At 41.7% G+C, this 11,880-nt stretch overlaps 1 protein-coding gene across 2 annotated transcripts in view; it reads left to right on the top strand.

Annotated features, from left to right (window-relative positions):
* The first annotated feature begins 933 nt into the window (after positions 1-933).
* Positions 934-11,880, top strand: part of E75 (ecdysone-induced protein 75) — a 184,890-nt gene continuing 173,943 nt past the window's right edge. For both annotated transcript variants that reach the window (XR_013082674.1, XM_076792169.1), the window contains exon 1: positions 934-1,138. Coding sequence is in view for 1 of the 2 variants with exons in the window: in XM_076792169.1 (XP_076648284.1) it covers positions 949-1,138 (190 nt within the window). In the remaining variant the exon portion in view is untranslated. The remainder of the gene's footprint in view (positions 1,139-11,880) is intronic.

Raw genomic sequence — 11,880 nt, 5'->3', positions numbered from 1 at the left:
TGACCAGGATTTTCGAACGTGCGCCGCAGTTACAATTTTTGAGATCAGTGAGTTACGGAAACTGTGATCTCGCTTGATCTCGTTTGTGGTTTCGTCGAAGCGTGTGAACCACGGACTGTTCGTCATTTTGTTTTCGGAGACGGAGAGAGCACACACGAAAGTTGGTGGTTCAAGATATTTTTGAAGCTGTTGTGCAGTGGTTCGGAGTAGAGGGGGACACGTGACGAAGATACGAAAAAGCGACCAAGGTAGAAGTGTGATCGGACAGTGACTCGGGCTTTCTCCGCGAGCATAATCGCCGCGGCGCGGAACTGCCCCGCACGCGTTCGGCACAGATCTTACGACCCTCCGCGGGGCGTCGCGGATTTTTTCCGTTGTCGGAGTTTCTCGGCCGAGCCAGTGATTACTCATCGGGCGACGGGACCGGACGCCGCCGCCGCTCTGCGCGCGTAAAGTGAGTGACTAGTTCGGAGTGCCACCGCGAGGGCTTCCACTGCAGGTGTCACGCCGCCGTGAAGACATTGACCGTGACATTCGAGAGACATCCGCGCGGTGATATAGTGAAAACGCACCGGCGAGCCGGCCTGCCCGCGCCTGACGCGTTCTCGCGAATTATTTGTTCCCGGTTACGTTCGATCTCCGGGTGCTTCTCGATCCCTCGATCGAGGTGTTTTCGGTCCATCGACGAAACTCCGTTTGCGGATTGAGATTCTTGCTCGCCGTAGCCCATGTGCCCGCGTGTTACGTGAATGAAGCCGAGCACCACGATCTTGGAGCAATTTTCACGAGAGTTCCCGTGACCCGCGACCGCGGGGGAATCGATTAAAGGTGGCTCACACGGCCAGGGACAGAGCCGCCGAACTCCAGGCGGAAGTCAGGAGCGCAATAAGGGTGCTACATGGTTGGTGCCCCAGGCCGCCCCAGGGGCACCGCGGTGACACGGTTGTGATGCCACCGCAGACGCAAATGCGGGGAAACCATCGGAACGGAGGACCAACGCAACCACCGCCAGCCACCGTCGTAGTCAGCTCCACGTCCAGCATGAGACCTCCACCCCCGCCGCCGCCCCCCAGGGCCAGGGCGTCCAACGAAGGCAAGGGACATCACGAGGAGCCCACCAGCTCCATACCCGATCTTGGTGAGCCTCGTATATAATACTGATCAATGGATTTTCTTCTAGGTACCCATCGTCTACTGGTGCAATCTTATTTTATCATCTAGGGCTCCCATTGATCTTCCCTTTTTGCTTCATTTGGATTACACCTTCTTCACAATTTGCTAGGAAGCCATTGTTTGTACTTGGAAAAGGGTATCTTGGATTACATCTGCCTTACGCTTGGATGGGAACATTTTGATTTGTACTTGGCGGAGCAATACGTTCCGTTTTCCATTTTGTTGAATTTTGTTAGAGAACAATCTTTGATGAGAATTTGGCACTCGAACTGTTTTTCGTTCATTTAAAAGATACGGGTGGAGCTATCACAGCCAACTGGGCCATGTGATAATTCGAGGATTTTGGTCTCTCGTTGGGCGCAATCGAAATAACTTTTTATTAATCCGTCAAGATCGATAATTTGGATGGGTCACTTTTAGAAATCGCTGCGGTGATAACGCGTTTATCGGACATCACTTTGCACATATTTGCAATATATCGGTGGAACGATTCGTGAAACGAGGCGACAAGTTTTCGATTCAGTTCTTCGGAACGTCAATTCTGAACTTTGAACTTTAGTATCTTGTTTTTTTTCTCTTAATTTTTTTTACGAATGACCTTATATATATCTCTGAAGGCGAATCGAGAAAAAAACGCTTCTCAGTTTTACAAAATTGGTTTTTTTCAGAAAATTGCATTTTAAAATAAAGTTTTGTGCAACAAACTATTGTACTGGAAATTAGTATTCTCAGAAAATGTAGCCGCATTCTATGATATGAATGGAAGTAAAAAAGAAGTGCCGTACTATCAAATGCACGGGTGCATCAGGTCCAATGGCGGCCATATTAAACATGCGCCGTGAGTGATATTGGCAAAAAAAAAAAAATATACGAGATATGTTAACCACAAACATTTTTCACATTTTTTAACTAAACACGGACAAAAGTTTCACGTGTAAAATCAAGATTTTCGGAATTTCATTATCCTATGCACAAAGGATTTTCCAGTCTTTGATCTACGGTTATTGTGCTGTTCGCAAAAAATCATTGGACTTTCTAGCCAGACCAATATCGTATGAATCTATTCTTAGAACCTTTCCTTTCGAATGATCAATTTTTTCTACATTTCGTGACATCAGCTCATAATCGGGAGATCGCTACCAAACCTCACTTTTATACGGACGAACTTAAAAAACTAAACGTTGAAATATCATTTTACATCTTTCGCTGAAACGTTCGATAAATGAGAACTGAACCATCATACTAAATTTCTAATAACTTTTTAACAATTCTCCCGACAGTTTTACGCGATCTAAATGCACAAAAATTTGTAATTTTCCCACCTTTGCGTAGCATGACTTGCAATTACCAACTTTGCTTTACATTAATCGCCGATACCGTCGCTGCGGAGAAACGTAGGTGCGAACTTCCGCAGGTCCGAATCTTTTTATAGCAAACTTGGACAACTGACGTCCTCGAAACGGGCCGCAATTCGCATATTCCGATGGACAGGTCGTCCCTGATCGGACTTCGCAGAAATACTTTACATTCTGGCCTGTGCACTATGTTTAGTGTTTACGTCTGTACGTTTCATTAACGATAAGCCCCGCTAAGCGCTATCGTCTGCGCTCTTCGTGACAGCCGGACGTTCGTGTAACGAAGGATGAAGGTGGTGGCGGGGAGAAAAAAAAAGGAAAGGAAAAAGAAGGAGAGAAAAATAGCGGTCGCAACGCGTGAACTCGCCAGCCAATCGCGTTCGTTGCTCGGGTCGCGGCGTTTCGCGCCTAAAAATAAGCTTTTTCGAGTCTTCAACAAAAGTAAAAGCTCTTAGTTGCCTGCGCGCTGTCTATCCGGTGCACTTTCGCTCCGAATATATCGGCGGAGTATGGTGGTCGACGCGAAAGTAAACAAAGGACGCGCGGATTGCGCGCGACCTCGTGCGGATGCGCCATTTCTTTCGCTGTAAACGCTGATGGGACGGAAGCATGACCCCTTTGTCATGCTTCGAAACCTTTCCAGCCCGCTTTCTGTCATTTTTTAATTTTATCACGAAGTTCGATTGCCTTGGAAACGGGCGCATTTCTGTTTCAGTATTTGTAACTTGTAACAAGCGTGTCTCTCAATGGTTTGACGAAGTTTGAGGTGGATTTTGATTATGTCGGAAAATTAATTTTGTTGTAAGTATTCCAAAATTATTTAAAGTAGGAATTTATCGCAAAGTTTGCACCATCGCTGTCTGAAAAGAATGTATTTTGTCGACGCCGTTTTGGTGGAAGCGGCACGCGTTACGAAAAATTGAGAGTGATACGATAGCTTCCAGTTCCGTGGATTCAAAATCGAAAGTAACCGAATCGATTGAATCGATTAATGGACGCATACTCGCGAGGAATCGAGGCGAGCGATTTACGGGGCTTCGTCCTCTGAAAGCTAATACCCGTGTACCCTGATAATCGATAATCGATCCGTCGTCGATGAGCCGAGACCTCGTCGCTGGCGAAACAATTTGCATGTCGAACTGCTCGATTCCGCGCGAGTTTTATCGATTCGGAAAGACGACGAAAGAACAACAAAATCGATCATTGCATTGCGATCGCATTCTTGTTTCCAATTGCGTTGCTTTTCGAAAAGCGTAGCTCGTCGTGCGATTGCTAAACATTATGGGATTTATGGCAAAAAGGAACTAGCGCAATATGAAACAGTGGAAAGATTTAGTGGATTTAAATGTGTCGATAAATTGTGTTCAACGTAGTGAAATTATTAGAGGAACAGAAAAGTTGATAGAATTATTTTCACTAGCAATCATTTGTCCTCCACGATTTTTCTCACTCCATTGTTTCGAACAATTTAGCTGTATTGCACTTTTGACATGCGACACCGGCCCTGTGTTACAATATATTTTTAAAGTTCCATAAACTTAGTGTTCCTAATTTTATTATAAGTGCAATTTTATATTAACAATGTAGTTTGTATTTTTCAATTGTCAGAATAAATAAAAATTGTCAGAATAAATGTGTGCAACTCAATTCATAATAGTGTTACTGTTTTATTTAATCAATTACACAACGTCCATTGTTTTTCATGCTTCTCTGGCATTACACAATTGATTACGTAAAGCAATAACACCATAGTAAATTGATTTCAATATATATCTACGGAATCAACATCACATTCCCATCAATCTAACGATTTTATCGAATACGTTCATTTTTTTTTCTTTTTTGAGTTCTTCGGTTTTTGGAAAGAGATAAGACCGTGTAACGTTCAAGAACTTTGAAAATCGTCGCACCTCTTATCGCCACCAAAACATTATTAATCAAGCACAGTGCACACAATAAAAAGATTTCACTTTAAACGACACAATGTCGAGTATCGATTTTACAATGCCTGGAACGAAGATTTATCTGCGAGTCTTGTATTCAAAATTAAATACCGACTGTTCATTGTTCATCGGCGCCTTCAGATAAATAGGAATGATTTTGTTTTTCCCGAGAAACCGTGAAAAATATTTACAGCAGGTTATTAACGATCCTTGGCTTTCCTCAGTTTCGTTTTTTCCCTCATTTTATGCTTCACCGCTCGAAAATGTTACTTAATCGTCAAACCGAAATGACAATCTACGTCGAATTCTGTTATCAGCCACGCGAACGTTAGAGCTGGATCAATTAATTCTGCAAGCGTGAACCGTGATTGTTTACCGATTGCGTGATCGATAGATCAAACGACCTTGACATTAGGCGGGCAACAGCGTTGATTATTTAACTTGCTAATGCGTGTCGAGGTCGTTTTAGCAGACGCGTCAACCTCCACAATGATGATACAGTTTGTTATTTAAATCTCGGATGGAGACCGGATGCCTTTCACATTGATATTTCGAAAAAAACGTGAACAGGTTCCCGAAGACAGATAAACGACACGACTTCGCTCGTGATAAGATCGGGCTTCAATTTTCTTATCGCTCTTTTGCATTCTAGTCAAAATAACTTTCATTTCTCCTACTGTTACTTTGAAGAATATCTTATTACTTATCGAGGAAATACGAACTTTTCGGTGTCAAGACAAACGAATTTCTCTTCGTACTGACCACATATTTTCATTTCTAATGGCGTAGTGACAGTAATGCATAAAATTCGAGAACCGAATTTATTTCATCAAAATCATTTTACATGTAAAAGTAAAAATTCTACAATTCTAATACTTCAAATATGAACTTGGAAAAATTGTGTGAAAATAACAAATACTCTTAAAAATACATTCTGATAGTTTTACTTTTCAAAATATGTGTTCTACTGCAATTTCTGCGCCGCATTCCAAAGTGCGGCAAAGCGACGCATTTATTTCAGTCTCACTCGGTACATTTCGCGAGAACATCGGCCATGAACTTGCCACCGGAATCGGGGTTTGAAAATCCCGCCGCGTTCACGCTTTTCAGCGGCGTTGCAGGATGCAGGTACGCGACAGGTTGTCGATTGGATCGCTGATAAATTGCGACCGATCGCTCAGGTTCTGAAACTGTAACGTTTGTGTTTCGGTGACATTGAACGGGGACGCGTCACCTCGGTCACGATGACGTAAATGATAACAACGCGAGCAGGCTTTGCGATAGCCGTGGGTCCGGAGTTCGGGAAGACGTTGGGTTTTGGAGGGCCGAAACTGGAGAAAAAAAGTGTTTCCTATCGGTTCACGATACAATCGTGCTGGAATGATATCGGAACCACTTCGGTAAACCTTGTTACACATAATCGATGCTCGTAGTATCGGAAAATTCGGTTACCGACTCGACGAAGCTCTAAATTGCCATTTTTGGCTCCCAGTTTTAGAAAATGGAACATAAAGCAGATATAATTAGTTTTGACTAGTGAGTGAAAGTGAGTAACTGAAAGTGAGTTTCCAGTGAGTACAATTTAAGGCATAGGAAATGGTTAGATCCTTATGGAAAATCCAGACCTTTTTTTTCTATCGCCCGCATGACATAGTGTCACTCTTTCGTGCTTGGGCATGGCAGCGGGTACCTACGGTCTAGGTTGATACTGTGTCCTGAGAAAAAAAGAGTCAATCTCCTGGCTCTAAATATAAATTGGAAGAGATGACGCGAGGCTCGACCTTGGCCATGAGAAATTCCGGAAAGCGTCGCCCGAAAACCCCCCTCTGATACATTTCACGGGATGGCGCCCACATTAACGGTATTACGTAGTCCTGTTAAAAAATACAATCTGTACAACAGAGAATCAACATTATCTCGCACTTCAATCTACGATTTCTAACTTTTTTTTTCTCTGGGAACACTTTTCATCTCAAGAAAAGAATAATCTCAAAATAATGTCCAATTGAAACCTCTTCCATTTCTTTTTCGTGATAATTTATGTTGAAAATTGTTAACGACTAGGTTTACGAACAATAGTAAATACTATATGTTTAATGTATTTGATATTTTGCCCTTCAATTTTTACTTCTGGACCCATTAAGGTGTTTTGTTCGAGAGTTTCTGTTTCGGAAACGTGCATTTCAATATTTACTACGTTCCATCGTCATTTTTCCTCGATACCATTCCACGATAAAATCCTGACGAGCCGTGTATGCGTCACGGGGGCCATATTCGTAAAAACAACAACGGCTCCAGTGAATTTTTATTAGGTGCATCCATGGAGGCTCCGCCATTCCCTGTCGCATTCGGTATCCATTTCTACGACATTTATGTACTTTCTTATTTCTTTACACTGTTTCGCGGACATCGAAAGAAGATCAAGTTCGATTTTTTAGTAAAAATGAAAACATTTCGTCTCCGGGCCAAATGATACTTTGCATACCAATTAATTTTCCTTACGTTCGAGAAGCTCGCTTCGAGTTCTAGAAGAAGCAGCGTGGGTCTCGTTTCGACGGGCCATTAATTTCGGTGGGATCGTAGCTCGTCTCGGATAAGCAGCTAAGAATTCGAGTAGATCAGGAAAATGGAGGTCGCAGCGACTGCTCGAGTGGGCCAAATCGGTATTTTAAAATAGGCCCCCAGTCTTATCGAGGCCTCTGTTATCGGCTTATGCTCACTGGAGGCCAAGGTCTGCTGACGTATTCGAGCTCGGAAGTGCGTCCGCACTCTGTACCGTTGGCCCGTTCGTTCCGATAGTGTGTTCATTACTGCGATACAGATTCGCCAAAAATACAAGCTATTCTGTGCTGTCATCTCTCATTTACGAACGTCTGCCAGCTTGTAGAACGCAAGGAACCATTAATAACCTTCTAATTCTAACTTCACTACAAAAAACATTTCAGTCCGTGACGTTAAATCTTTCCCTAATCCTGGTTTTTATAAAGTAATTTACGACACCGGGATTCTGCATAAAAATTCACAAAAATCTGGATTAACCGCTCTCTTTTTTCAATATCCTGTCACGGAAATTCTAAAGGCGGTGTTCATTCGAGTTTATATTCTGTTGTTTCTCTACCGTGTTCATTCTTGGCTTCTTTGACGGGGAAAATTTTGTTTCGATATGAAAGAATCGTGCAACGCAAACAGATTGGGAATGTTTATTCTTTGAGCCGGAGTTGCGTGTTTTTGATTATATTATTCGGGTAAATTGGTTTTGTTAAATTTACTGTTCAGGCACTGAAGAATTTGACGAATCGAGTATACGAGCGAGAGATTAATTGTATTTAACTTTTGATCTCCGTTCTGGAATTATTGATTTTTTTTTTTTGTTGAAAACAATATTAATCGAACTGTACGGCAGATTAAGTCGGTGTTGCAATAAACACTTCAAAAAACATTCGTACCGAAGGAGATAACGCGGAGTATTAAAATATTAAAATATATATTTTCCTCAAGTTCGTCGCCTTGTTTTTACAACGGTGGTTATCGAGCGTTCGCGTGAAATCGTGTGTTACATAAACTCTCGATCCGAAAAATATTTTTCGTTTCTGGCCGATTTAAAACTTTCGGGGAGATTTTACAGAGCACGAATGAATTCGTAAAATGTTAAAATGCAATGGTTTCGGTGCAACACAGCGGTCGCTCCGGACATTTCTGAGGGTGCACGCCGCTGCATCGTGTGCCATGGGCGCAGACACCCTTCAGTCCTCGTCTCAAGATGCGTGCGTGTGCGTGCATTTCCGACTACATGCACGGGCAGCACGTGCGCGTCAAGTGCGTGCAGCACTGTCGCCTCTACGTGGTGAATAGTATGCACCGCACAGTGCAATGGTTTCCAAAGTTTACGTTTCAAAATCTACCCTCGATCTACAACCATTAAGAAACCCTCGCCCCGTTACTTGGAACTCGATTTTACGGAACGCCACCCTATTACTAAAACATTTGTTTTGAAACTGGAAACAGTGGCCATCGAATTTTTTTACATTAAAATATTTACTGCCATTGATAAAGGAAAAGTAGTTGGACCTAAGCACAATTTAAAAATCCGCGTTGCTTCTTGTTTTTGAAAATATAATTTTATGGGAAACCACCCCCCTCTCATTGAAACATTTATTTTGAAATTAGAAGCAATTAGACTCCAAGTTTTTTCCGATTAAAATAGTTGTTTTTATTGGCAGAGAAAAAATGTCATAAGGGAGAACAACAACTTAAAAATTTGCTCACTGTTACTGGAAGTATCATTTTACAAAAGACTACCCTATTGTTAAGAGATTCAAAACAGACAGCTTATTAGTCTCCAATTTAAAAGAATTGATGTATTTGCCGTTGTAAAATATTTCAGGCGTAGCGAGAGCGAGTGTGCTTATCACGAGTAAATTTCGAAAATATTTTTTTCCATAGATTTTCGGTTCTAAACATCGAATGGCTGGTCGACCCGACAGCGGCTGCACCAGCCGATAAGAAGAGCAAATATTTTTAGGGACCCTGTGTTTATCTTGGGCCTCGGAATCGGAGAAACCTGTTCGCCCTTGGCAGCTCTGATCCCTTCTTCATCGTTTTCGTTTTGTTTCACTTGGTAGGCAATTTTCGTATCGGTTGTCCATTAATTTTTTACTTTTTGCTCTTATCATCTGTGTCTGGGCCTGCTTCGCACTCTTGACTCACGGCCATCTTTAATCCTTTGTTGTAAACGGTGAATTACGAATACTCGTTTGTGAAATGTGAAACGGAGTTCGAATTTTTGTCGAAAAAAATTTCGTCGAGTCATAACTTGCATGGACGAGACGCGAGTTTAGGGGAACTGATTTCATTAAGGCAGACGGTGTAAAAGGGTAATTAATTAGTGCAACGTGTAACATGGGCCCGGCAGGGTCATGGCGAAGCGTGCCGACCGTCCAGACACTCCACCCTTGCCCTTTTCCTCCCTTTTGCCCCCACCGGTTATTTTCTTTTTTTGCTCGTCAAATAGCTGTCCCACACACGGTCATCTACAGGGTGTTCAAGACTGAAAAAAAATGTAGGGCCATAGTACAACGAAATGTAAACAAATGTAACCGACTCGTTTCGCATTAGCGACGAAACAAGTATATCTACTTGGAAATAAAAATTCATCGAAAGAGATGTTTTATTTATTAGGTGTATGCAAAAGTTACTTCTTCAATATTCCATCCACAATAATTAAACCGCGGAGTTTTACGCAAAATAAGAATGTTCAAAAACGTTTTCACAGTTTTATATTTCCTTTATTCATTTTTTCGAAAATGAATTGATTTTTACGCAAACTTCCGATTTTATAAATTATTTCGTAAAAATCAGGATGGATAAAACTTCCTCTGTTCATAAAACAATGAACAATGAAATTTTGTTGGAGTTCCTGTTTCATTATGGTCTGTGCATTAGTATCTGAATGTAACATAAATTCATAGTTTTTGTGCAATGCTCTGTACGATGCTTTCAATTTTTCAGCGGAATAAATAGTGTTTTAGGATTGATTGTGGATATATTTAGAAGAATTTTGAATAGCCCGCCGAGACGCCCCCAGTGCGCATACACTTTCGGCGAAAGGCAACTTCACGTGCGAGCATTTGGACCCCCCCTTTCATCTTCCGCCATTATTGTCTGCCCTTTTCCTCTGTCTCCCTCTTTTCGTGTCTCGTTCCCCCAATATCTCTTCTTCTCCTTCGCCGACGCGTGTCTGTCTGGCCTCTCCTCCGGGGGAAACCGTCGGTGGATATGCATCCGTCGACATTAAAGATTTTTCGTCCCTTTGGACGCCAACCGCCCCCGCCCCCGCCCCGAGCTCTTTAAATCTTAATTTGATCTTAATTACGGTTTGCCGGCTGACATTCTCGGACTTTGATAATCGAGGAGGAAGCTTTCCCCGAGCGTTCAGAAATATTGAAAGCGGTTCCAGCGAGGGATGCTGCTTTTGTGAGCCTTCGAAGACGAATGTACTGTAAATTAATTTTTCAGAAAATAATTTTACATTCACGTCCATACGATAGCAAGAAAAATATAAAGTTCACCGGGCACTTTTAGTCCTGTTGTTATTACTTAACATCAGTTAAGTAATTTACATTACTTTATATAATAAAAAAAAAAAAACAGGAATGTCTGTATCCAAATTTTATATAACATATATGCAAAGAAATAAATTTGTTGAATAATTCCTTGTGGACACGTTAATTTATTTAGTAACAACGTTGTTCGTTTTTCCAACTTGCTCAATCGATAAAATTAGACTAAAAGCGACACTTACTATCTCTCGGTCTCTACCGATAACAGTTTTGATGTGTGTCTAATTTTCCTCCGTTATCGTTCATTATCGCGGGTTGAATACATGCTCTCGTGTACACATGCATATATGTACATACTTGATGACAGAAAGGTTGCAGATAATTGCAAATGACTTCGCGTCTTAATTGATCTGTAATCAGTGATTCATTATTCCTTATTTATGCGCCATCTCGGCGTCAGAAAAAAGCGCAGGAGATAAATGTCGGATAAATTAAAAATGATTATGCGATCGCAACACGTTTATTTTTAAAGAACATTTGGATATTCCAGAGGCACTTAAAGAAAAAAAAAAATTAAGATTTAAAGTTGTGTAATCTTCCGATTTCCTTGAGGACTTTGCCGGAACTTCGACAAAAATGACTGATGATTTATTTTTGTTTTGACAAAACCATTTATTCCATCACTCAAACATTGCACAACTTACGGCTCAAATCAACCGCATTACTACCGTTTTAAAAGAGGTATTTATCACGAGAACCGTTATCTTTTGTAGACAAAGCGGATTGGATATGAAATAACTAAAGACAGTCACAGCAATCAGTCATAATAATTTTTTCAATTGTATTGCTATGCAAATTCTGAACTCTAGATGATACAATTAGATAAATTATGGGAATTGACAGCCGTACAGAAAACTTTGAGATGTCAAAATTTCGAAAAGTTTACATAGCTCTCGGTTAGGTTAGATTAACGGCGCAAAGTTTGGCGGTCTGGTAACGACAAAACAATTTTATCGAAGTCGATCTTATTTGCTATGCACGAAATTGTACAGTGAAATGATTTTCGGCGAATCGGCACCAGCGACGGTACTTTCGCGACGTTCGCAAGTGACGTGACGCGAATTTGCTTCGGGGCCCGCTCGCCACCGGATATTTTGAGTGCGACGTAAATCCATCGGTTTAGCGAGTATAATTATCGTTTCTTGAAACGGCCGACCAATTTCGGCCGTCGGGCCGTCTGAATGCGTCAATCGTGCCGGCATTGTTCGTTCAATGAAAGCGACGGAACGGTACCGAGAGCAACGCTCCTCAAGTGCATCGGCGAAGTGCACTGCCTTGACCCTGCTGTTG

The sequence above is a fragment of the Halictus rubicundus genome, chromosome 8, assembly GCF_050948215.1.
Source record: "Halictus rubicundus isolate RS-2024b chromosome 8, iyHalRubi1_principal, whole genome shotgun sequence".
Taxonomy (NCBI): Eukaryota; Metazoa; Arthropoda; class Insecta; order Hymenoptera; family Halictidae; genus Halictus; species Halictus rubicundus.
This window is presented reverse-complemented; position numbering and strand designations above follow the sequence as displayed.